This window comes from Neopsephotus bourkii, unplaced genomic scaffold, assembly GCF_033783945.1.
Source record: "Neopsephotus bourkii isolate Nb327-2 ecotype Australia unplaced genomic scaffold, CSIRO-AGI_Nbou_v1 NB_1630, whole genome shotgun sequence".
In the NCBI taxonomy this organism is placed as follows: domain Eukaryota; kingdom Metazoa; phylum Chordata; class Aves; order Psittaciformes; family Psittacidae; genus Neopsephotus; species Neopsephotus bourkii.
Window position 1 is genome coordinate 6,897,819 of NW_026902105.1, and position 26,538 is coordinate 6,924,356.

The 26,538-nt window shown below is 36.4% G+C and overlaps 1 protein-coding gene across 4 annotated transcripts in view; it reads right to left on the minus strand.

Moving 5' to 3' along the window:
- Positions 1–26,538, minus strand: part of CSMD3 (CUB and Sushi multiple domains 3) — a 600,129-nt gene that overhangs the window by 102,418 nt on the left and 471,173 nt on the right. For all 4 annotated transcript variants that reach the window (XM_061373410.1, XM_061373409.1, XM_061373412.1 and 1 more), the window contains 10 exons: positions 25,909–26,022; positions 25,176–25,271; positions 24,126–24,329; positions 20,380–20,504; positions 16,922–17,018; positions 15,905–16,009; positions 12,400–12,518; positions 10,216–10,285; positions 8,233–8,349; positions 606–815 (listed from right to left, as the gene is read on the minus strand). In XM_061373410.1, the coding sequence (XP_061229394.1) occupies positions 606–815; positions 8,233–8,349; positions 10,216–10,285; positions 12,400–12,518; positions 15,905–16,009; positions 16,922–17,018; positions 20,380–20,504; positions 24,126–24,329; positions 25,176–25,271; positions 25,909–26,022 (1,257 nt within the window). The remainder of the gene's footprint in view (positions 1–605; positions 816–8,232; positions 8,350–10,215; positions 10,286–12,399; positions 12,519–15,904; positions 16,010–16,921; positions 17,019–20,379; positions 20,505–24,125; positions 24,330–25,175; positions 25,272–25,908; positions 26,023–26,538) is intronic.

Below are 26,538 nucleotides of genomic sequence, written 5' to 3' on the forward strand. Positions count from 1 at the left end.
TAAACTATACAATTGACCTTTTTCTGTGAACAGTGGTTCCTAATCCTTTTTAAATGAATCTGCAATTATATAAATAGAATAATGATCTTGCAGTCTTCTTAAGCTCAGTGTGACCTATTTGGGTGCAAAAGAACAAGAAACTTGGAAGGAAATTATGAACTAGGAAATAAAACAGATTTGGAGATTTCTGGGTTGGCATTACATTATTCTGTACTAGCTTACATCAATCCCGTACTCTAAAACAATATTCAGATCCTTCTCTTCCATAACACAAGACACGAAATTGAAATTCCCATATGCTTATAAAGATTGAACAATAGAGATGCTTACTTTATGAAGCCATGCAATGTAAACTAATATGGCAACCAAATTCAGATATAGGCAATTACCTGTTTATCTACATTTGAACTGCTTTTCAGATAGACTATGCAATTATTTTTCCTTTTTCATCTTGATTTTCTCAATTCCTCTGTTTGATCTCAATGTGTAACGCTTTGGTTTGAAACACACTAAATCTTTTATTTCATGTTTTTCCTTTAGAAATACCAAGAAAAAGTAACTTCAACAGTCACCTTGTTCTCACATAAGAATGTCAAAAATCTCACCTTGATATACAATATGAAATCCTTGTTTGTTCTGTGAGTAATCGCTGTGAAAGTATAAACTGGTTTCATGAGTTGTGCTGAACAGAGAGGCTGGTAGCTGAGGGCCACTTAGTCTCCCAATAACAGTGCTAGTTTCTGTAGATCCACTCCTAACTTCTAAGTAATCATGTATGGTCTCCGTTGAGAAATTCACAAACTGTAAATGGACACCTGAAAAACACCATCATTAAATAAAAGTCACAGGTATCAACACCAGGAGGGAAAATTACGTTGATACATTGTACACTGAAAATATCAGTAAATAATGTAACCAGTGGAAATGCATGTGTTAGCTCCCAGACGCAGTCCATGGAACTAGGTTTGAAACATTTTCATGCATTACTAATTCTGAGTGGCTGGCAAAGTAAAAAAAGCTAAAATTGAAATACTAGCATGATCCAAGGCATTGAATGTAGTTTATTCAGTCCTCACTGGCAAATGCTCTGACCACATCACCCAAGTCTTGGAAGGCAGACACAGGGACTGTGAGAAGAAGGACCTTCGGCTCACTGTAGAAGAGGATCTGGTTCAAGACCATTTTAAGAACCTGAACGTACACAAGTCATAGAATCATAGAATAGTTAGGGTTGGAAAGGACCTTAAGATCATCAAGTTCCAAACCCCTTGCCATGAACAGGGACACCTCGCACTAAACCATATCACCCAAGGCCTTGGCCAACCGGGCCTTGAACACTGCCAGGGATGGAGACCTGATGAAATCCATCTGAGGGTCCTGAAGGAGCTGGCGAATGAAATTGCTAAGCCACTGTCCATCATATTTGAAAAATCATGGCAGTCAGGTGAACTTCCCAACAACTGGAAAAAGGGAAATATAACCCCCATTTTCAAGAAGGGGAAAATGGATGACCCAGGGAATTACAGATCAGGCAGTCTCACTTCCGTGCCTGGCAAATCTTGGAGCAGATTCTCCTGGAAGACATGCTAAGGCACATGAAAAACAACAAGGTGCTTGGTGACAGCCAGCATGGCTTCACTAAGAGGAAATCCTGCCTGATCAATTTGGTGGCCTTCTATGATGGGACTACAGAACTGATGGACAGGGGTAGAGCAATTAATGTCATCTATCTGGACTTGTGTAAAGCATTCGACACTGTCCCACATGACATCCTTGTCTTGAAATTGGAGACATCAATTTGCTGAATGGACCACTCGGTGGATAAAGAACTGGCTGGATGGCAGCACACAAAGAGTTGTGGTCAATGACTCAGCGTCCAGCTGGAGACCAGTAACGACTGGTGTCCATCAGGCATCAGTGTTGGGACCGGTCTTGTTTAACATCTTCGTGGCTGACACGGACAGTGGGATTAAGTTTGCCCTCAGCAAGTTTGCCCATGACACCAAGATATGTGTTTCAGTTGATACGCTGGAGGGAAGGAATGCCATCCAGACGGACACTGACATGTTTGTGAGGTGGGCTGATGCCAGAATCATGAAGTTTACTCATGACAAGTGCAAGGCCCTACACCTGGGTTGGAGTAATGCCAGGCACAGCTACAGGCTGGGCAGAGGAGAGATTCAGAGCAGCCCTGCGGAGAAGGACTTAGGGGGACTGGTCGACGAGAAAATGAACATGAGCCGGCAGTGTGCCCTCACAGCCCAGAAAATGAACCGTATCCTGGGCTGCATTAAAAGAAGTGTGACCAGCAGGTCGGAGGAGGTGATCCTGCCCCTCTACTCTGCTCTCGTGAGACCTCACTTGGAGTATTGTGTGCAGTTCTGGTGTCCTCAATATCAAAAGGATATGGAACTGTTGGAAGAAGTCCAGAGAAGGGCCATGAGGATGATCAGGGGACTGGAGCACCTCCCATATGAAAACAGGCTGAGAAAGTTGGGGCTGTTCAGCCTGGAGAAGGCTGCGTGGAGACCTCCTAGCAGCCTTCCCATATCGGAAGGGGGCATATAGGGATGCTGGGGAGGGCCTCTTCATTAGGGACGGTAGTAATAGGACAAGGGGTAATGGGTTAAAACGTAAACAGGGGAAGTTTAGATTAGATATAAAGAAGCATTTCTTTACTGTGAGGGTGGTGAGGCACTGGAATAGGTTGCCCAAGGAGGTTGTGAATGCTCCATCCCTGGCAGTGTTCAATGCCAGGTTGGACAAAGCCTCCGGTGACATGGTTTATTGTGAAATGTTCCTGCCCATGGCAGGGGGGTTGGAACTGGATGATCTTAACATCCTTTCCAATCCTATCTATTCTATCATTCTATTCTATGATCCTATTCATCTGGTACTTTTTTTGCAAAGTTACCTCTTCATGTATATAGGGAAATTTCAGTTCTGAACATTGAACACATGCAATTTAGTAAAATCTTTCCTGTTTCCAATGGCATATCATAGTCTCTATTTCTATTAAAAGAAGAAATACTGTGTGTACCATACCTGGAAAAAAACTGTGATAGAACCCTATCCCAGATATAGCGTATCCAGATAGCTATGGCCCCTCACTCAGGAGCTGACACCACAGTCTGCAGGAAATTTATACTCCTGCTTTGTCTACGGCAGCTGCCACCAATTTTAACACACACACACACAGACACACCTGCACAGGTCTCACCAGTAACTGGCATTGAGACCCCACACTTGCTCCACTAGCTAGCACCACAGGTCAGGGGCACTCACACTGCTGGTCTGACTCCAGTAGCTGCCACCAAATTCCACTCACATATTCAAGTCTCACCAGTAGCTGGCACTAGGTTGTTGCAGCACACATGCACACAGGATAGAGTGAAGCTAAACAGAGACACAGTTAAGATTTAATAAGATAGGAGATGATAGGATAGACTGGTGATAAGGCGGAGGGCTGAGTCAGACAAATGTATTAACTGGTCCCTTTTTGCATGCAAAAAGACCCTTTTATGCCCTTTTACGCTTACCCCTATTTTTGTTCCTCTCTGCTCCTGTTTATCCTTCACATCCCCTCAGGGGTCTGTATAGGTCTACCAATTGATTCCTATACCCCTCCCAGTACAGGGTCACCCTGGTTTACCATCCCCTGTGTGTGTGTGTGTGTTCAGCCTCATTGCTGTTTGAATCTGCAAACGGGAAATTACAGCCATGTGCCCCCGCCAGGGCAGAGAACTTGTGCCTCTGGGCATCAAGCTGTGCTCCAGCAGCTGGGCAGGGGGATCCTCAGCTGGAGTGCCTGCAGGATGTGGACACACCCCTTACATCTCTCAACATATATAGTATTTTTTATGTCACAAAAAATGTAAATGATATTATCTGTCACTCATCAGTATGCAGTTCAATTACTGAATTCTCATACACACATGGCGCCCTATGTTGATCTTGACAATAGAAATTTCTGATTATTTGATTCAGTAAGGATCAGAAAGGTTGTTTACTATCCATTATCAAGTTATGTCTCCTAACCAGGTGATGTATCAAAATGATTACGTGGCAGAAGGAAAAGGCGCAGCAGCTAAGTAGTCATAGGGCTCTTAAACGTTTTCCTGCATATGCATATTTCCATATAATTCACAACAAAACAGATTATGTATTTTGTGTGGAGCTAGTGCAGCTATGGAATGAGAATGGAATATTTTCATTAAGAAGATGCTTGAGTCCCACTGGTGTTACTGGCAAAGTCAATCAACATGATTTAATATAAAATTGAAAGGAAAAGATATAATGTTAGATTAATTACTGAGGAGTCATGAGTAATTTTGTAACTCCTAGACTGTAATAGCTAAATAGTGTTTGTCACTGTCTTTTAGAGCTTTCTCCCCAGATACCATGTAAAGTATATGAATGGTTTTCTGAAGCATGTAACATTTTATATGCTACAGGAAAAAACGTTGGTGCTTAATTAAATTACAGTTACCTTGATCATGTCTGTCTCTTTATTTGAAGATAGTTTATATTGATAAGAAAGCTTCTGCTTGTGTCATTCTTTGACTTTGCCAGCCTACAAATATATTTCCTACACAGGGAATCCAGTTATATTCAAACTTTGCTCTTTTTATATGCATGGCATTTGTAGGCTTGGCCTCTTATATGATCCTGTGAACCAAATGCTTGTCCAAATTGTAAGCTGTCATTAATAACTGCCAACTCATGAAATTTTACTGTCAATCATTTTCTCTTTCACCCATTTTGTTCTATACAAAACCAGCTCTAATATATTTTTGCCCATCATTCTGCTCTTTGTACCCTACTGTCCTTCACTACAAGTTCTGAATCACGTCAGTCTTCTAAAGTAGTCATCCTTTGCTCATCCTGTAGCACCTGCCTCTGTCTCGGACTTCTGCTTTTTAGACTGGTTTTTAATATGGCTTTTTTCAGTTTGGATGCAGCTTTGAATTAGCATTTAACATAAAATCTAACCACAAATCTCAAAAAAGAATAGCAACAAATCATATAAAGTAGCCTTGTATGTTGATTCCAAAACAACATAGTGCCTGTCATTGGTTTAGATTACACCATCAGCTGCCATAAAGTGGAAAAACCTATGAACCATAACTTCTAACTTGGAAAAAAATCTTGTTAGAAACACTTAAACTGAAAGCCTACACGAAGCTCCCATGATAGCATTTCTGAGTTTTTCTATTTACTACTCAAGAGTTAGATATATGTGCCACTACTGAACTAAAACCACAGCATCACTGAAACCATTTATAGCCATTACTTTTTCATGTCACTTTTTTCATTTTTTTCAATGAAATTTGATTTTTATTTTCAATTCAGTTTTAACCATATCTTGTTTCAAGATGGTCAAAAATGTCAAGCATATTTCAATCTGTGCAGCTTTAATTTTCTTCTAGAAAAAGGAGCATTTCATTTTCATGTTCCTGAACTGGACAACAGTTTATAAAACAAGTTAATATACTTCAGTTGGTACAAAGCAGTGCAGAGCTATTAATTTTGGTGGAATTCAATTTATTTATTTCATCCAAGATTTTGTTTCCAAAATTTCAATAGCTGAATTTCCCTCCTAATGGAAGGGAAATTACATAGTATGTTAATAATATAACATTTAAATAGGAGTTTGAAGAGTCAAATTAAAATTCTTGGACATGGAATGAGAAATGAAGACATAAGCCTGGGAGACTGCAAGCAAAGCAAATCTTGGAATCTGGAGTCAGTAGTAAAAAAAGAGGCAAGGTAGCTGAAAAGTAAGGCAAGAGGCAGAATCACAGAATCATAAAAAGGTTTGGGTTGGAAGGGACCTTAAAGATCACCTAGGTCAAGCCCCTCTGCCATGGGCAGGGATACCCTCCATTATACCAGGTTGCTCAAAGCCCTGTCCAGCCTGGCTTGGAACACTTCCAGGCATTCACAATTTCTATGGGAAACCTGTTTGAGTGTCTCACCACCCTCAGGCAAGACACTTGGGATAAAAAGACAGCAATTTTTGCATGCAGGTGATCACGCCATGTTATGGAATCTGAAATTTAATCTATATTCCAGATTTTAATTATTTTTTCTTTTTTAGCAAATGTCTTTGAAAGCATCTGGCAACATGTGCTGTTGCCAGCTCTGAATATCCCTTTTCCCTCTTTGACCCAGGGATGATGTACTTACTACTTCTGTAATTTTCTTTGATAACTCACCTAGCAGGGATCTGCATGGGATCTGAAGATTTTAGACAGCATTATAATTTATGATTAAACAGCTGTTACATCAAGCTGTCTAAAATGCAGGTAATGGCACAATTAAATTTTCAATGCTATTTCTATAGAATGCTAATACAAAAAATCAATTATTGACTTGAATCCTGTGTCTTTTGAAAAAAATGCAAACATGAAAATTAGGTTCTATATGGAAATCTCTATCCTGACACAATTTATTTCCCACAGATAAATTCTGTTAAGTAGGTTACAGTGCTACTAAATGTTTAATAGTCTTCTATTTAAACAACCCATGCAGAACAACTAGCTTTCATTTACATCATAAGTGAACTGGGCTCATGGGACACACAATCAAAAAGTTCACAGTACTGATTTTAAAAAGAGGAGATAAAGAATCTGAACAGAATGCAGAAGGAAAAAACATTTAGCATGTCACATTCACTTACTGTAAGACCCAAAAATTCTATATAATCAAGAATATTGCAGAAGATGACAAGTATACAATAGAAAATAGCAAGGAACATTTCAAAAAACAGTATGTCATTCGAGTAGCATATAAAGAAAAAAATCGAAGTGCATGTGCTGCTGCAAATATACCACAAGTGTAAAAAATTATATGGGACAACTGTATTGTCTAGCTTTAAATAAACATTATGCAATGATAGATATATAGGATCCACCCAAAGCTGCTCAAGAGGTTAGCCTATGTAATTGAAATTATGATACTACCTATGCAAACTCATGGTGAATGAGAGAAGTTCTGGTGACCAAAAAAAAGTCTGTAGACATATCCACCTTTAAGACATGAATGGGTGTTGTGGTAACTACAGGTTCAGTCCATGGAAAGATTATGGAACTAGTCTAAATGGAGTCAATTTCCAAATACATAACAGACAAAAAGGGACTCAGGAGTAATCAACACAGATTTATTAATGGAAAATCACAGTTAATAAACCGCTATTTCCTTCTGTGATTACACTGACAAAGGGAAGATACAACATACTTTCACCCTGTTATGGCTTTTCACTCAGACTTGTAGCAGAGTCTCATCTGGAAGCTGAAGATATATGTGCTGAATGAATGGAGAAGAAGTAGGCTAAAATAAATGGAGCTTTAAGGCTCCAGGGATGATAGTCAGTCATTCAATGTCTGGTTGGTAGCCAGTAAAAAGCACAGTATTCTATGGGTTGATATGGGAGCTTGCACTATTCAATGTCTTCATTCTTCAGGAGAAATCTGAATAGTCAGAATGTATCTTCAATAACTATGTGGAGGATTGTAAACCAGGGGGCACGGCTGATATACTAAATGGCACTTCTGTCGAATTTGAGGACTGAGAAAACAAACCCTTCTTAAAGGTTTTCAGAAGAAATGTGAAGCTCTGCATACGGACCATAACATCCCTATCTGTTGGTAGAGGCTGGGAATTGATTAGATGATTAGCAGCACTCCTGAGAAGGATCTGCCAGTTGCAGAGGACTTGATCTAGTGTTACTGACAGTTTCACTTTGAGTGAGAAGCTTGACACCTTTGAGTGGTCTCTTCCAAGAACATTTGTATGCTGCTGCTACGTTCACCTGGCATATTCAAAGAAGCTTAATGATAAAATAAGGAAGTTAAATGCAGCTTTGATTTCTCCTAAAGTGACACTAACTTGGTTTAAAATATTTGTATTTGTTTTTGTTGGGGTTATGACCTCACAAAGACAAAGCAAGCCTGTTAAGTTATAAAACAGTGCTTGATTGATTGTAATTAAAAGTATTTGTCTTCCTTTATCAGAAAATTGTATTATATGTTAGATGAAAAATCAAGAACCTTGTAGATTTTCTATTCTGTAGCTTTCTTTCAAGGCTTTGATAACTTCCTTAAATTAATTATAGTTTTGGTTTTTGTTTTTTTTTCCCCGATATACATATTCACAATATTTGAAAAACTAGGTTCAGGGTTTTGAATCTATAAAAACCCTAACAAATTAAATCCACAAAAGAACACATACCAAAACCAACAGGCAGCTTTATTGTCCATGTGCAATCCAAACTGCTAGGATAATTGCCAGGAAACCCAGGGCTGAGGATCACTCCACTGAAGTCTGACATGGCTCCACCACATTGTGCTGCAAAAAAAAACCCCAGACATTTCTTCAGAGGAGTAGAATGAGCTAAAAAAATATCCATAACATTGAAGATTCTTCCAATATTATTAATATAATAATAAAAATTTTTAAAAACACACAAAAATTCCTTTACCACTATTTGTAACAAAGTAACTTACAAGTAGGGACTTCAAAATATGTATCTACTCTAAATTGACTAGGCTTTAATGTAGAGGACAATATTCCTGAAAAGAGAACAGATTTTTACTCAGTACTCTGTCCACATGAGCCATCCTTGTGAACAGGCAAGCCACACATGTCAATCAGCTCATAGCAACATTGACACATCTCCACATCAGTTTGTAAAGGAGCACCTTAATAATGTAGATAACAATGTATTTTAAACAGGTTCTGTACTCAAAGTGTTTTCAGAGGCCTTTTAAAAACTGCATTTGTATCCTGCTTTTCCAAAAAATTAGATAAAGTAAACAGATTTAGAAAATGTTCATACATACACAGAATCATAGTAATATACATATTTCTGGGAACTGAACAAAACATATACTTTTATTTTGCTTTTTTTTCAAGCATGGCATCAGTGTATAAAGTACCTTACACTTCAGTATTGGATATGAAGATGTTAATCCTGCTAAATACAATTTTGTTTAATGTTTTTTTCCAAGTAACAGTTGCTAAATTCTTTGAAACAATTAAAAACCATTACTTGCAAAAAAGGAAAAAAAAAAAAACAAACCTGAAATTTCAGCACAGCATCCTTGTCTTCAGAATTTACCACAGAGCAGTGCAGTTATCATATCAGCCTTTCTAGACAGTTGCTATTTCATAATGACAGAAACTGAAGACTAACCCCTGAGACAAAAATCTTTCAAATATCTGAATCTTGTTGAATATTTATAAATTCTAAGCTGAAGGAGCTCAGTACCTCATAGGAGGTTTTAACAACTCACAGGATTAAGAACAGGATTATGTGAGGCAACTCAGGAGGATAAATTATCTGGTTTAAAGAAAAGCAAAGTATAAAATCTTTAATGAGGTCTGCATCATCCTGCTTTCCATACATTAAGCATTACAAAGATAGGTAACTTTTGCTGTTAAGAACCTGGAAAAGGGGCATTTCTATTCAGTGAAAGAGAATGGAGATGGAAAGAGTTTACATCCCTCAAATTTATTCATCATATAAAAAGAGTATATTTGAGTGCACTTCAGATGTTTTATTCAGGCTTCCGGCAGGCTTCCACTGCTTCTTCCAATAATATTAATATGGTCATGTATATACTTTCATTTGAAAAATAATGTCTCTTCTGAAAATGAGCAGACATGAACTTATTAGAGATGAAAATGTAATGTTATTTCTGTTTTAGTATTTCTGTTACAATAATCACTGTTGGGGAAATGATTCATAAATAAATTAATTATGTTTGCAAGAGTCTCTGGAGGTCACATCACTGATAGTGAGTTGATGATATATTCTGACTAGAACATATTTCATTCTTTCTTTTAATGATTGGACATTTCAGAAAAGGCTTGACAAACACTGGAACAGGCTGCCCAGGGAGGTTGTGGAATCTCCTTCTTTGGAGACATTCAAAACCCGCCTGGACACGTTCCTGTGTAACCTTATCTAGGTGTTCCTGCTCCGGCAGGGGGATTGGACTAGATGATCTTTTGAGGTCCCTTCCAATCTCTAACCTACTGTGATACTGTGAAAATACTGTGCGGCATGCTTAGAAATAATGAGGTAGATGTGGGAGAAAGAATAGGGGGAACTAGAAGAACTTAATTAGAAGTGAAAATGGCCAGTTAAGCTGAAGATTTTCTGAGTCCTCTGGTTTTTTCATTCTGGTATGTTTAAGAAAGTTTACATACCTAAACATATTGGAATCGGATAATTCCATCTTCTTACTGGTCCAGGCATACAAGTGATATGTGAATGTCCCTAAAATGACACGATATTTGATAACTCACATAATAAAAATACACACAATACAGCATTAGTATCTCAAAAATTATTTGTAATTTAAAACATCATTAAAATATATAAAATTAATGAGATACAACTTTATTGTACAATGTAAATTATACCTTCAATACAGCAGATAAGACTGCATTAACTGACTGTTATCCCACTAGATAATTGTGTCTGTGTCCTTAATGTTACTTCTAACAGTGTAACAGTATCCAGATGAATTCTATAATACCAGTTTAGTATAAACCAAAGGTGTAGAAACAAAAAGCCTAACTGAAGCAACAATTACATTTACATCATTTGTTGAACTTGATAAAAAGATCCAAACTATATACATTATGCAGTACTGACTTTACATCTTAAATTCCTAATACCTATTCTAAATGCAGTCATTGCCTTCCTTGTCGAAACAGTCAGCTTAAGTTGCCAAATGTTGAAATATTCAATAAAATTTTACAAGACGTGTCCTTTTACAATAGAGGTGCTATGATTTCAATGCAATCTGCTACGAGTTCCAAGACCCACCATAAAAATGAGTGGCATATAAGCTACAAAAATAACATGGAGGGAAAAATTTTACATCTGTGTTTGCACAGTTCTTTATTTCAGGGACTTGAAGCCTGTCTGCTTACATATTTGTAATTAAGTATGAAACTAAAGAAAAAAGTAATAAAAAAAAATGATAAGTTGTTCCCAGGAATGACCATTTAAAACAAGGCAAGATATAAAGTAAAATTCAATAGTCATTATCTGAGCTGCAATCAGAGAACATTTCAGTTAATTCTTGAAATGCTAGAAGGCTGCAGACATGATTAGGAACTCTGTCTTGAAAGGGAAACTGGGAAACCTGGGAAGCAGGTCCCAAATCCAAATGGCAGTTGAGAGCTGGAAGCAGACAAGATTTTTAGGTTCTATCACAGTTCATATACTGCAGGGTTTTTTTAAAAAATATCCAGAAAAGTAATTAAATTTCTATATTTGATGCAGTATATATGAGCCCAGTATTCAGGTCTTCATAGACTTATGGAAAATAAATGTTTGAAATGTCATATAAAATAAATGTTTCAAATATTATATGAAATAAATGTTTGAAATGATTAGCTTTTTAAAAACTTCAGTCAGTTTGACACTCATCAACCTGTGCTGCAGGCCAGAGAGATGTTAAGGAAGGAAGGAAGAAACAAAGGTATGTAAGCTGTTCTTTTGCTATTTTACTTAGAAGGTATCAGTAACTCCATTAGCAGTTAAACATGTGCTGTTATATACAAAACATTTTCTCTCTTTAAGACTTACTAAGCATGGGTAATGTGACTGTTTTCTCTCTTTTTACAGCCTCAGCTAGATAAAGTGGAAACTGCAGGGTCTTCAGAGTCACACATGAGAAAACATAGTTGTTGAAAACAGTAGCCGCTCATTTGAAACTTCAGTCCTTTCAGGGACTCAGGTGGAAACAATACACAGTTTTGGACCAGTTTGACAGTGTAGCTGTACAGATTTTTTTAATATTCTCAAGAACTTTCCTACAGGCAGACAGATTCCTACTGATGATTTACAGTCATTGCATTGCGCCTAGTTATACCTTTTGCCAATGCAAGAGCATAGCAAATTTTCATGGCAAAAGTACACCAATATTTGAAAAGAACCCCAAGAAAATACTTAAAGAAAATAACTAACACTATCTGATTTACTGAGAAAAACAATTATTTCCTTCCCTTTAGTTTGTTTTTATTCCCCCTCTTCTCTTCCTCTTTCCTCCTATACATGGAGAACAAAAAAATCTTAAATGGATAATTACTTAAGTGATTTAACTTGATTTTCCAGCACTTTTGCTCAGCTGTGAATACCAAAGATGCCATCAGTAACAGAGAACAACCTATAACCACTAATATAGAGCCATACACTTCTGATGGAATATTTGGACAGTTGCTAATTTCACATTTGGCAGAAAAGCCTACCAGTTCTGCAAGCTTTTCACATGTTCAAAACTTCGGAAGAGTTCAGTGTCCATTTCATACTGACAGACTCAAGCATAACCACTTTAAAAGAATTAAAATGCACTATTTGTAATTGAAAAGTTGGCTCACCTGAAGAGAATAGCCCTGATCACACTGGAAAGACACCACGTCACCAACCATGTATCTATCTCCAACTTTAATCCCATTGCTTGGCGTCTGTGGTTCAGGACAAGAGTCCAAACCTATAGCTGTGAAAAATTGAGAAGTTTAGACAATTTAAGGAACATAAAATCTGGTTTTAGATTCACACAGAACTTTTGTGTATGCTGTACATAGGCACACTGTATTGATACGTTTTAGGAAGCGCTTGGGTGCCAGCAGTTTCTCTGTGGATAAGCAACTAGTGAATTATTTTTACCAAACGTTATGTAAGGAGAAAAACTTTCTTCCCTGAGTAAAGGAAAAAGAAAGAAGAAATTAGGGTGGCAACAAACACTTCACAATAATCTTGCAGTCTCAACTCAAACTCTTCTCTAAATTTCCACTATCTCCTGGCTCAGACTCATTCATTTTCACCTCCAGTCTCACTCCTAAGTATAGCCACATAATTCAAACTGGGAGCACCCCACTCTTCTTTCTCAGCACTTATTCCAAGGAATGCTGGCCAATACCACACTAAGTGCAGAACACAGAAACACCAGGGCAAAGTATAACTGCTAACCTTCATTCCATTCATCACAGGTCTGACTCTACTCTTCCATTCATGTACATACTGAGAGTAAATATTTACATCAAGTTTCACCTAATCTGCTGTTTTTAATGGAATAGCTGTAGAGTCATAACACTAATATTTCAACTTTCTGATTGCAACAGAAGCTGGTTTGCCAAAAGACTTCATGCTTTTTTAATAGTTATTCAAAAGAGAAATAGATTCTTCATTACATCTACCCAGGAAGTTCCAGAAGTCATGGCAGTCTCATGATGTTCCCACTGATTTGAAAAGGGGGAACGCCCCATTTTTAAAAAAGGAAAAAAGAAAGACCCAGGAAACTACAGGCCGGAGAGTCTCGAGGGCCTTGGTGCATGGCAAGATCATGGAGCAGATCCTCCTGGAAACTATGCTAAGGCAAGTAAAAAATAAGGAGGCGACTGGTGATTATTTCTAGCTTTAGCTAGTCTGGTTCTATAGGGTGATTGTCCATGTGTGAAGGCATTAGCCGAGATGTTGAATTACACTCTCCTATTTAGTTTTGCATGGCAGAAATCCAGATTTCATTCTCTGAAACCATGATTTAGTTCTGTGGTGTGAGACAGAGAGTGGTAAACAAACAGGGATGCCTAATATGTTGCATTTTTCCACAGGTATTCTCCAAAAACATGTCATTATTTTGCAATTTGCAGTATAGAAATTTACTTAAAGTGAACCCGTATTTTAACTTCAAAATAACCTTGACAACAATTTCTGGTTTATTTTTATTAAAAATTTATAGATTATCTGATTTTATGGAGTTATAATGTTCACTTAATTCTATTCTGTTCTTTGAATATCATAGCTTTTACTTCAATAATTCCCCCATATGCACAATATGATGGTTATTTTAGAGTGCATTTTTATAAAATGTACCACATATCACAGATAATCTTAAGAGGTCACCATAATTTACTCTCCAACTGAAATTCCTTACTTCCCATGAGATTTCTGCTCTTAAAGTTTGCTTTTTTTCCCAGTAAAGACAATATACTTAGACATTGCAGTTTCCTCACTCCATCCCAAAGCCTGTGTCCTGTTTTTATCTCAGATGGATTTAATTTCTAGTAGCTGGTGCAGAGCTGTGTTTTGGATTTAGGATAAGAATATGTTCATAACACACCAAGGTTTTAGTTGTTGCTAAGTAGTGTTTACACTAAGGACTTCTCATACTGCCCTGCCAGTGAGGAGGGAGTGGGATGTGGGGGGTGGGAAGAACTTGGGAAGATACAGAGCCAGGACAATCAAAGGGATTTCCACACTGTATGATGTCTATTCAGTATACAAACCAGGGGGAAATCTGTCCAGGGACTGCTGCTCAGGACTGGCTGAGTATCAGTCAGCAGGTGGTGAGCAATTGCACTGTACTATGCTTGTTTTGTATAGTCCAATTATTATTAAGAGGGGAAGAAGGAGGAGTAGCATGTTATCTTCTTTTTCTCTCCTATTAAACTGTCTCAGTGCATGAATTTTACTTTCCTTCCAAATCTTTCCCCCATCCTAATGGTGAGGGGAAGTGAGCAAGCATCTGTGTTGCCAACCAAGATTAAACCACAACAATCTATATGATGTTTCAATCATATATCTCTATCACCTGCACATGCAAAGTTAATTATTAAGTAATTCTGTAAAATAGCATATTTCACGGAGTTGGTTAATTGTGTATCTACTAAGGGACATCAGTATTTCCAGAATCACAAATTTTCAGCATATACTTTGGGTTCCCTCACACTGAAAATGTATTACATTTCTATAGATTCACACATATACCCCTGTATAAATCCATACATACATATACAGCTATTGTTCTTGGTATGTACCAGTACTTCATATACTGTGAATTCTTTATTTAGAGGTGAAAATTTCAAACCAGCAGTATACTACACACTTCTGTTATTTGGACACATAGGAGTAGACAGATGCAATTTCATTTTCACTAGACTCAGTCTCATTATACTTTGTTTTCCTAACTTTCTTCAGTTTCTTCCCCTGTGAAGTTGTTAGCAGCTGAAAGAGTATCTGAATTTCAATCCAGAATCATTCTAACTTATAATTAATGTTTAGTTAAAGACAAGTGATCAGGCAGCAATTTTGGAATGCCGTGTTCTCCAAATGGCTAATCAGACAACCAGAGCATAGGATTTGCATACTGTAAAACTGACAAGAAGTAACCATGACACAATTATGTAGATCAGACACCAACACCAATATGAGCAGAAGGAACTGCACAGCTGGGAAGGGAAAAAAAAATCTGCAACAAAATATTAGTGACTGCCAGAATTCCTGTCAGTCAGCTCAGGCAATCTCATTGAGACAGAAAGCAATTATATATATATAATTATAGCTTTTTCTGCTGAGGTACTCAGCAATAATAAAAGCATTTGAAATAATTCTGCTGAGTTCTCACCAACCTGTGACCATTTGTCATTTAAGAAGCACAACTGCTATTTTCAGTTTATTCATTCTCTCATTTTTGCTGAGAGTGACTCAGTGTTGTGCCCTACACATGCATATAAAACACATACTATATAGTACAAACATGACTGTAGTGGTCAGAATTTGCAGATTTTGGGAGTGTGGGGCTGCAGGGATGGATCTGAGAGAAGAGATGAGGATCTGTACTAGACACAGACAGTTCCAGCCGACTCCAGCTGACTTGCTGCTGGACACAGATGCATTCACCAGAGGAGCCTGTGGTGTGTCTGCACCCGTCAGATCTGCCTCTGTGAAAATGTGCATAAATGTCAGTCAGCACCAAGAAAGGAACCACAAGGCCAGAGCAATTGGAGAGAGAAGACCTCACTGAAGTAGGACAGAGAGAACATGACTGACCAGAGACTGCAGCCAAAGCAGCAGATCTTCATTAATCTAACATGTTTGAATTACCTGTATACTCAAGATGAAATCCAGCAGCTGAAACACTGATATCAGACTGAAAATTTAGGTACAGATTATTTGATGTGCTGTTAAGAAGTGGAGGAATAGTTGTTCCTGAAATGAGAAATCAAAATATTACTGGAATGCACAGAAACTGAATTAAATACATAAGTGTGTGTATAAAAAAGAAAAAGAGAAAGGGGGTAAGGAAGAGGGAGAGGTCATATAACCAATTCCACCATATTTTGCCATCATGGATGCTACCAAGTATCTGTCCCTATAAAAGTTTTATTATGTTTTCATTGCACCACAATACCAGAGACATGAACTGTAGGCATTCAGGGAAGCAAGGTCTAATATAAATTTATATTATATGCTTTCATCCAGCAAAAGAGAAATATTCATGAGCATTTTCATAAAAACGAGAGCAAATCCTGTATATCAAGCAGCTCTTAAAATATTTTGTAGGGCTGTTCTTAGAAATGTGATTGATCACCTATTTGTTTTTCAGCACAAGACAAGACAATACTATTGTCTGTAGTCTCATTCTATAGACATAAACAAAGTAGAAGAAAACAAAACAAAACAAATTAAGGCAAACAGAACTGTCTTGTTTACACAAAATAAGTATAAAGAATGAAAAATTTATTTATTTGCAGTTTCAAGAAGCATTTTGGTTTTAGATGTCTGTACTTTTTGACCCTGCTGTTAAGAGCAAGCAGAACCTGGAATTAACAGATACCTAGTTTGGGAGCATCTGAATGTTATTTCATTTCTAACATTTTCAAATATCCAGCTTTATAAAGGCTGCTAAGAGATGACTGATTAAATCAGAAAGAATATTACCTATTGATAATTATAGGAGGAACAAACACACACACAAGAACTAGAAGTCCATGGGAGCTAGCAAGATGCATCCGCAAGTCCTGAGGGAACTGGCAGATGAAGTTGCTAAGCCACTATACAACATATTTACGAAGTCATGGAAGTTTAAAGATTTACTTATTGCAAAATCTTCTCAGTCACCTGAATAACTTCCAAGCCTTGGAGCATTGTTGTCACCACCATCATAAAAGTCTAAGGAATCCCAGTTGTGTTCTGTGGCAAAACTCACCACTTGCACCTATGAAGAAAAATTTGAGGTGAAGAACATAAACTTGTCTCCTCTGTATTCAAGCACAGAGAGGATTAAACTGTGGCCTCTGCTGCTTTCAGTCACGAAAAGTTGTGAGTTTCTCAAATTGTTAAAGAGAATTGGAAATCATAATTAAGTGAATAAAACTGCACTACAACATGGTTTAATTGCCAATCATGACTTATGAATCTTGTGACCCTTAGTGGTAACCGCATATTATCTCTGACAAGTCACACAACTGTGAAAATCATCTGGGTATAGAATGATCCCCATGTTAGAAGGACTCTCAGGGGAAGACAAAATGGTATCGTCAGTTACTGCAGTTTCTTTGTGATTCTCTCTAGTTTATCCAGAGCTAAAAACAGTCCCACAGTGCTGCACACTTCACCTGTCTTGCCATGTTCAATTCTGCCTCCAGGCAAGAGCAACCTCCTTTGTTTGGTTAGCTTCAACACTGACTCATCTCCTAAGAAGAGGCAGTCACTAGCATGCTAAAGGCAAATGGCAGAACATTCACTTAATTCCTTACAGAGGTGACTATATCCTTTCGCTCCTAAGCAGATAGACTGCAAGAGGGAGGATATATCTGTTCTCATATAGTGAAAACACTCTCCACGAAACACAGAAATTCCTGTTCCTGTTTTAGAGGTGAAAGGTTCTGGAGGGTTTTTTTTATTTTTTTTTATTTAATTTTATTTTTTTTATTTAGTGAAATAACTGTTCAATGAAAAGCATTTAAAGAGTGACAGTAGCATGGATAAAACCCCAACCACTCTCAAAAAGGTCTACCTTAGCCACTAAGTTGAAGAATCATGCTTCTTTTAGTGCTCTTTTCCTTCAATTTTTTTTCTTTTTTCTGAAATAGAATAGCTTCAACAGAAGAAATAAGCACCAGTTTCAGTAAAACTACGTAATGAAGTTATTTTTCTAGGTGAAATATACAACTTGGACCTTCTTCTATGTAGAAGAAAAGTTCAGTTTGGCTACCTATTTCTTGGATGGGGGTCTTAAACACGGTACTTACTTGTAGGAATTGGTCAGATACTACAGGCAAAATAATTTTATTTTTTTTTTTAAGTAAAGCAATGGAAAGGCCCTTACTGTTAGCATGTTTTAGTACTTGGAGGAGGCCCAGTGTATCTGGTCTCTCAGAAAACTGTAAGGCATGGCTATTTATTTTTTGGTTCACAGTGTATTTAGATGAAACTTAGGTGTTCTCTCTGTCAGAAATATATCTGAAGACATACAGAATCGGAAGTGCAGGCACCTAGGAAACTTTCAGAACAAAATTCAAATTATCAGACGTTTTGACTGTGTTTCCAAGGCCAGATTGCTGCTGACCATGGGTTTTGTATTTGTTATAAACCACCTAATTTAAAACATCTATTTTACTGCAACTGATGCTATTTGCTCTAACCTCCCCATGTAGTCAGTATATACAGACATACCTTCAGGCAGTGATTTGGAGCCAGGGTCTGTAGTAGATGTTTTGAATCATCTACTCGAGGTGTTTTTCTGCTCTGACTTCATAAGGAACTATGGTAGATTAAATTGCCTTATACAAGGTATTTAAGTTGGGTGCCTGAAGGAAGATTTGGTGCATGCTTTGTATTTACCTAACTCTTACTTTTAAATGTCTGTTTCTCAGCTTAATATAAGACAGCTCAGCATTTACATCTGATCATAGTTTCAACAAATTAAAAAACATAATCATACACATCAATGGTGTTATACCTAAATAGCTTAAAATTCCATCTATAGCTTAAAATTCCATCTATACATTCCGTAGAGAAATATGCATTGGTGATACATTTTTTAATCTCCTTTAATGCTGTAAAGTGTCTTTTTTACTTTGAAAGAATAAATATTGGTCAGTAAAAATGTCCAGATATTTTATTCATTTACATAAACACAACAGCGTTAGCTGCCACAGTATCTTGAATATCCACATTTTCACGTATTCTCAGGTTGGACAAAGTCCACATTTTCAAATGCTGCCTCAAGTAGCTGATTTTGACAGTAATAATTACATTTTCACATATGTATATTGGTTTCTTCTTTCCTATAAACTGAAGAAGAATTCTGACAAACATTTAGTTTTGTCATTAGTAGCTATAAAGCAAAGCTTAGTTGTGAAAAATAATGCTGTAAAAATGATATGACTTCTGACTTACTGATCCTGTATTCAGTTTACTATACCTGAGACTTTATCTTCCACATATAGCCCTGAAAATCAGATAAGATTCAAAGGATGAAGCATGAATATCACATTTCATGACTGTCCTGCTTTAGTTACAGTATTAGTCTTTCTAGAGATATAGTTAAAATAATACAGGGTATGCCCTGAAACTGCCCTGCTGTCATTACATTTATAGAAGTATAAGTGAATGACTTACTCAGTTAGTGACAATATAAAGGAAGGATGGCTTTACACTAGCTCAGGGAAAAAAAAACAAATAAATTGGGAGCACTAGAAAAAAAACCCCAAACAGTAAACATCTCTTTTCATTGTGACTCTGAAGCAAAAGAATATCATGCAGATTTAGACACCTAACTTAAAATAAGTTAGTAATTTAATCAGTCTGTTATGAGAGATAATACTTCCAAAAAGCAACAGTGACTGCCTAAACCAGGAAGTCAATTAATGTGCAATTTAAATCCTCTGAAGTATCCCCTTAGTGTTTAACTTCTGTTACTGATTGTGTAAGAAACCTTATAGCTTTAGTCAACCATTTAAACGAAGTAGGGTTCCTCAAAATCAACCTCAAAACTGATTTAAGTTATTAAATATTATTGTTAATGGACTTAGCTTAATGGATGCTTTGCTGATATGTGTTCCATGAAGTTCTTAATTTAAGTAAGTAAACAAGAATTCTGATAGTATATTAAAGGAGGAATTCCCATCTCATGCTGAAACATGCTGGAGCATCTTTATACCATGATGAGCTTCCATAACTATAGAGTAAATAACAAGAACTTGTCCATTGAAACAACCCACTTACTTTCACTCTGTTAGAGGAGATTTATTCACTTTAGGGAAAAAAAAACTTACAGGAAAGCCTGTTGATTTCCTCTGGCTTACATGGAGTCACTGATATATTGAAATAAATAATTTTAAAGTATTGGTGATTTTCTTTTAAGCAGAAAAAGTTACAAGTGTATCTTTTAAGATTTCTGTAGTTTTACAACTTCTAACAACTGTTGGAACAAAAATGATGTGTAATAAATTCCACTGTGAGAATCATTAGTGAGATAGAAACATGTATGAATCAATGACCTTTTCATATTCTTGCATCAGGAAAAACAGACTTAGATGTGTCGATAACAAGCAAATTGCAAGTATACTTACTTGAATCCCAGCTCCCTCTGGTACTGTGATCTTCCACACACAATTCAGGTTGTTGTCATAAGGCTCAGGGTAACCAGGAGACAAAATGGTCCCTTTGCGCTTTGTCAGAATTCCACCGCAGGGCACTGGAAGGAAATGTATAAGGCAAGAAAAGAAGTGGAAGCTTCAGAAGTGAGAACAGTTGTTATAAAAGATTACACAATGCTCAGCATACCATAGCTGAAAGCTTTTTTTTAAATTTATGCCACATTAAAAAATTTATATTTGCCTCAGGAAAATAAAATCTTATACCTCAAAAACCTTCACATCGGAAAAGAAAAATGAAAATTATGTCTTCCTACTAGTTTTCTACCTGGCAGAATCATGCTCATAATTCCCTTACTTGTCTGACCTTTAATAAAGTTAAAGCCAGTCTGTTATTTTTAGGGGTTAAGAATGAAGTTTGAACAATTATGTATTGTATCAGTATTAAAGATCAAAACATTGTAAAAAATTGTATGCTCTTTTTTAATATTGCTGCTATGATTTTTTCTAAATAATTAATAACATCAGTCTCAACTTCTTGACTCATTGTGTTTGTGAATTAACCCATTGCAGACTACGGATCTACCACATTAGTTTGTAAATTGGTATGTGTTTGCAAGACCGCACTCACCATATCCATGCCCATAGATTAATAGGATCATAGAATAGTTAGGGTTAGAAAGAACTTTAACACCTATTTACAACCCCCCCCTGCCAGGGGCAAGAATGCCTCACCCTAGATCATGTCACCCAAGACTCTGTCCAAGCTGGCCTTGGACACTGCCAGGGATGGAGTGTTTACCACTTCTTTGGGCAACCTGTTCCAGTGTCTCACCACCCTCACAGTAAAAAACTTTGTCCTTATATCTAACCTGAACTTCCCCTGTTTAAGTTTAAATGTATTACTCCTACCACTACAGTCCCTGATGAGAAGTTCATCTCCTGCATCCTTGTAGGCCCCCTTCAGATACTGGAAAGTGGCTATGAGGTCTCTAAGCAGCTTTCTCTTCTCTAGGCTGAACAGCCCTGACTTTCTTAGCCTGTATTCATACAGGAGGTGTTCCAGCCCCCTATTAAAAGTATTATGTGTGAAACAGGACAAATGCAGTCAGTATCACCAAGTTTATCTTCTGAATATTCAACTTGAATGTACTTGTCTAGATTATTCTAACAGGGACAAAGAATATTACAGCTTAATCTAGATAAAGATATTCTATATTTAAGAATTTGAAGGAAAAGATTAATGAGATGGTTTATCAAAACTATTAGAAGCTAATGTATTACTTCTATGCAGTGCTACTAAGTTCTGAATGGATTTCATTAGATATAAATATGAGGATTTAGAAAATAGGTAGGAGAATGCAACTTATCTTAAGACAGAATACTGTAGCTACATTTTGTGTGGTATATAATTGATAGCATCTGTTGGGAACTACATGGATAAACTAAAGGTCAGTGTCACTTAAAATGTTTCAATAACTACCCATAAAAGGATGGACAGAACAATTGAAGTCTACTATTTGTAAGGAAATACTCTCGCATTCACTAGAGTTAAGACAATTTAATACAGTCATGTCTACCATTTCAATTATTAAACTCATTTAGTTCAATGCAATCTTCACCTCATATAGATTTGTATTATCTTTATTGGCGCAGTAATTTTCACACATAAGGTGACCTGTAACACTTTCTCAGTTCAGCTTGCCTAGAGACAAATAACTTTGTCTTCCACAAGCTAAACTGTATACTAAAATATCAATAATATATTGTGATCAAAGGTCAAAATAATTATTCCAACACTATGTCGAGTTGTCATATCTGAAAAAAAGGGAATACATTTCAAGGGGGTAGATATTACAAAATCTGTAATCACTGAGAATAAATTAAGTATATACTTCATCTTCTTAGCGATATATAAATTGTGGTTCTGTGTCTATGCCTGAAACAGTCTAAATAAATATTATTTGTATACAATACCTTGTTAATCATATTTTATTAATATCACCCCAGCATACTTACTCTTTCACTCTAGCAAGAGCTTAGTATTTTTGAGAAAAATCTTGTATTTTACTGAAAACTATTCAGACTCTACCATGTTTATTAGCACAAAAGATACAAAATCAACCTGATGAAAGAAATGTTCTCTATTTCCCTTTCTTCCCATTCATGTAAACCTCTTCTTATGTACTTCTTAATACTCATAATGACTTTTTGTAGCGGGTTGTCCTGGGTTTAGCAGCAGCAGTCATTTTTTCTCCTTGGTAGCTGGTGCACTGCTGTGTTTTGACTTTCGGGCTGGGAACAAAGCTCATAAAAATGATGTTTTGGTTTGGCCAAGGACTTTGTGAGCCTCATGTTCTGCCAGGGAGGAGGGGAAGCTGGGAGGAAACAAAGACAGGACACCTGACCCAAACTGACCAAAGAGGTATTCCATACCACAGCACGTCATACCGAGGGGGGAACTGGGAGTTACCCGGAAGGGCAGGGTGGACAGCAGGGTTGGAGGAGGTATCAGTCGGTGCTTGATCGGGCTGGGGGGGCAAGTTATTGGTCGACTGGTGATGGGGTGTTGTATTCTCTTCCCTTGTTATTTCCTTTATTATTACTATTATTGGTGGTAGCAACAGTGATTTGTGTTATACCTTAGTTACTAAACTGTTCTTATATCAACCCATGGGAGTTGCATTCTCCTCTCCATCCCTCCAGGAGTAGGGGGAGGGCAAGAAGAGGGGGGGAGTGGGTGAACAAGTTGTCTGGTTTCGGTTAAACCATGACAATTAGGATAATTATTATAAAAAACCTGTTCTCTATTAGGAAAGTAAAGTAACTTTAAATCATACATGACTGGGAATGGACTTCTTCAGATGTGTTGATCTTCAAAATGAAGTTTTTAATGTATTTTGTTTGCATGAAATTAACGTATAATGCAACCAATGTTACAGGTTGAAATATTCAGTGGCATTGCAAGAACATTTCTGCAAATGATAACCAATTTTAATTCATTTATAAACAACTGAGGTTTTCCCATACAAAAAAAAAACAAGCCAAACTCTAGTAAAACTTACTATGAAAACGTGCCATATTTGCCCTTGACATAAACCTATGGAAAAATGTACCGTTCGAATTTTATCTCTTTACTGCGCAGATTTTCAGCACAATCACCAGATTTCCAATTGGTGCAAATCAGTTTTATAAATGTCAATGGATGCACATTAATTTGAAATTTTAATTCTGACAATTTAGTCTTTTATGACTAGAAGCAAAGTGTATTTTCTGATATGAAATAGTACTTTTTTTCTGACAAATAATGAAATTTTAGTGCAGCTACTTCTAAATCTTTAAAATAGTAGTGTTCTTTATAATATCTTGCAATATCTCATTAAAGATCTGCAAGTTGAGAGCATCTTAGTCTTGCAAGCAGTCAGGGTACAAACTCATATTTTTGAGTCTTGATTAAGGGACAGAGAGGTGCTGTCACTGATGTTAGTAAGAGAAGCTAGCATGTAATTTATAGCAGAAGAGTTTGTTCATGAAACTTGTGAAATATCACAGCAAGGTTGCAACAGAAAAGGGAATAAAAACCTTGAATGAAGAAGAAAGTGAATAAAAGTAAGCAAGAATAAAATATTGTACAGATAACATAGAAGGAACATGCTCAGCTAGAGAGAATGGTCTACACTTCAAGCAGTAATTAGTTCTGTTAAAGAGCCTTAACAACTCACCAACACATGTAGGGAGTGAATCATTCCACTGTGCCAATGCATTTGGTACTGTATCACACCTAATTGCTGTTGACCCGTGAAGGATATAGCCCGGATTGCACTCAAAAAGAACCAATGACCCAACCGCAAATTCATTTCCAATCCTTTTTCCAAACCTTGGTTCAGGCACAGAGCTACACTGTGTTGCACTTGTTCTTGGAACAGCTGCAAACATACAAACAACTGTGGGTTCCTCATTTTAGATTTGGTGGACAAATACAGATTTTGAACCACAAATATTTAAAATGACTGGAAGGAACACATGGTTATTTGCCAGTTAAAGAGTATTTTCACAATCCCCAAATGAATCTTCACTATATGGATCACATACCTCTTGATGTCAGAGCTTTTATTTAGAAGTGCGTGACACTGATATTCTTGCCAAGACTAAAAGCAATGCACAAAATCGACACTGAAACCTTTCTAAAATGGCCCTGAAATACAACTATGAAATATTCAGCTAATACGTGGTTTAAAAACAATGTGTTCTGTGTCAGATAAATATTTACGTCTATTCTTGTGGACTTCTAAATGTGTATTCTGATTGTCAACTCCTGATTTAAATTTAAGGAAAGAATGAATTGCAGTTGCAAGTACTGACATATAAGGCAAATAATGTAAACCAAGAAAAAGTATTTTAACAGTAAGATCACTGATTCACTCACAGATAATAACACAGTTATTCATATTAAAATTGAGAGATAAACCAGTTCAAGCAACCAGATGGATCTAGCATTCATTAGTCAATTAGATCAGCAAACAGAAACAGCTGCTTTATATAACTGTCTTCTTAAATTTGAAACCTCTCTTATGCTTCTTAAATATTTGATTTAACATTTAAAATACAGATAAAAGAATGGTCCTAAACACTTTTCAAAACATGCAGAAATAGTAAAAGATATGATATCGATAACAGGCTACTATTTTCCTTCATATTCTCAGTCTATTACTCTGATGATTTAAAATTTGTGATGACACAATAAATGTACACATTTTTCCAGATTGCCTCACCTTGGTAAACAAAATGAAATCCTTTAGCTGTTATCGGTCCAACTGAAGTAAATCTAATTGTGATCTGGTTACCTGAGCTCAATGGAAGGGATTCACCTACTCAAACAAAGCAAATACAAAGCTATCATAACCAGTTTTTACTAAAGAAGCATTCAAAATACTTGTCAACATGTTGGCACATAGAAATAATCCCCCTAAACCCATGTTCTGCTTCAGTACACTTTGCAAGATATATGCAATTTCAGCATTTTATACTGGCAGTATTACTTTGTTCTAGAAAAGGGGGACAAAACTCATCTCAGGTATTAGGAATATTTGTTGTTTGTTTCCTTTACCAAAAAAACAACCAAAAAACCAACCCAAACCCTGTATTTCTTTCAATTGAGTCACACATAACCTATATGTTTTTACTTTGCTACAAATGTACACTGCTTTAAAGTATATAATACCCATTTCAGATTGCTCAATATATAAAAATAATAAAGGCACAGAGTAAGAAGCCCAAAACACTCACTATAATAAGTACTAGAAGGAATCTGCAAATATAGATTCAATTTTACTTCATTTTATTCATTAATGCAACGAGGGTTGAGTGTTTAGGCTTTTTGTTCAAAATTCTGATTTAATATTTTTGCCTGAATTGAATCTAATAGATTGGGGTATTCCTACTTCACTATTTGTATAGGTTTATAAAAATAAATAACATTTTAATAAGAGTTCTATTAAAGGATACCTGAATGAGATCCTGAGAGAGAGGATAACAAAGATGATTGCAGAGTAGGGCCATCGTATACTTCAACTACATCATGGAGTGATGTCTGGAAAAACACAAACTGGCCAAAAACCACTGATGAAGCAGGAAGGTGCAACAGCAAGAGACATCAATATCCAAAGAAAGGGTAACAGAATAAGAAAGGACAAGCAAAACAGGAAAAAGGAAAAAAAAAAAAAAGAGAAAAAGAGAAGAAAATACGTTAATATATTGTTTTAAATATAAGTAAATTAAACTTATATATAGTGGCTATCTGTTCTGTTATTTAAAGTCATTTTTCATACCATTACAGCAGTAAATGAATAATAAATGCATTTATACATATATATATATGAAGGAGACAATGAAGGTACACAAACATACATATATTCATTAAAAGATTATAGTAATTAAGGAACAAACCCTTTTTTCTGCTGTTGAATATACTTTAAAATTCTCAGTTCACCACCACTTAATTCACAGCTAAATTCTCACTGCAATATCTTCCTTTATAATTCTAAGTGTCCTGCTATATATATTGCATTTTATGAATTTATTCGGTTAAGACTGTATCACAGAATCACAGAATTTTTAGGGTTGGAAGGGATCTCT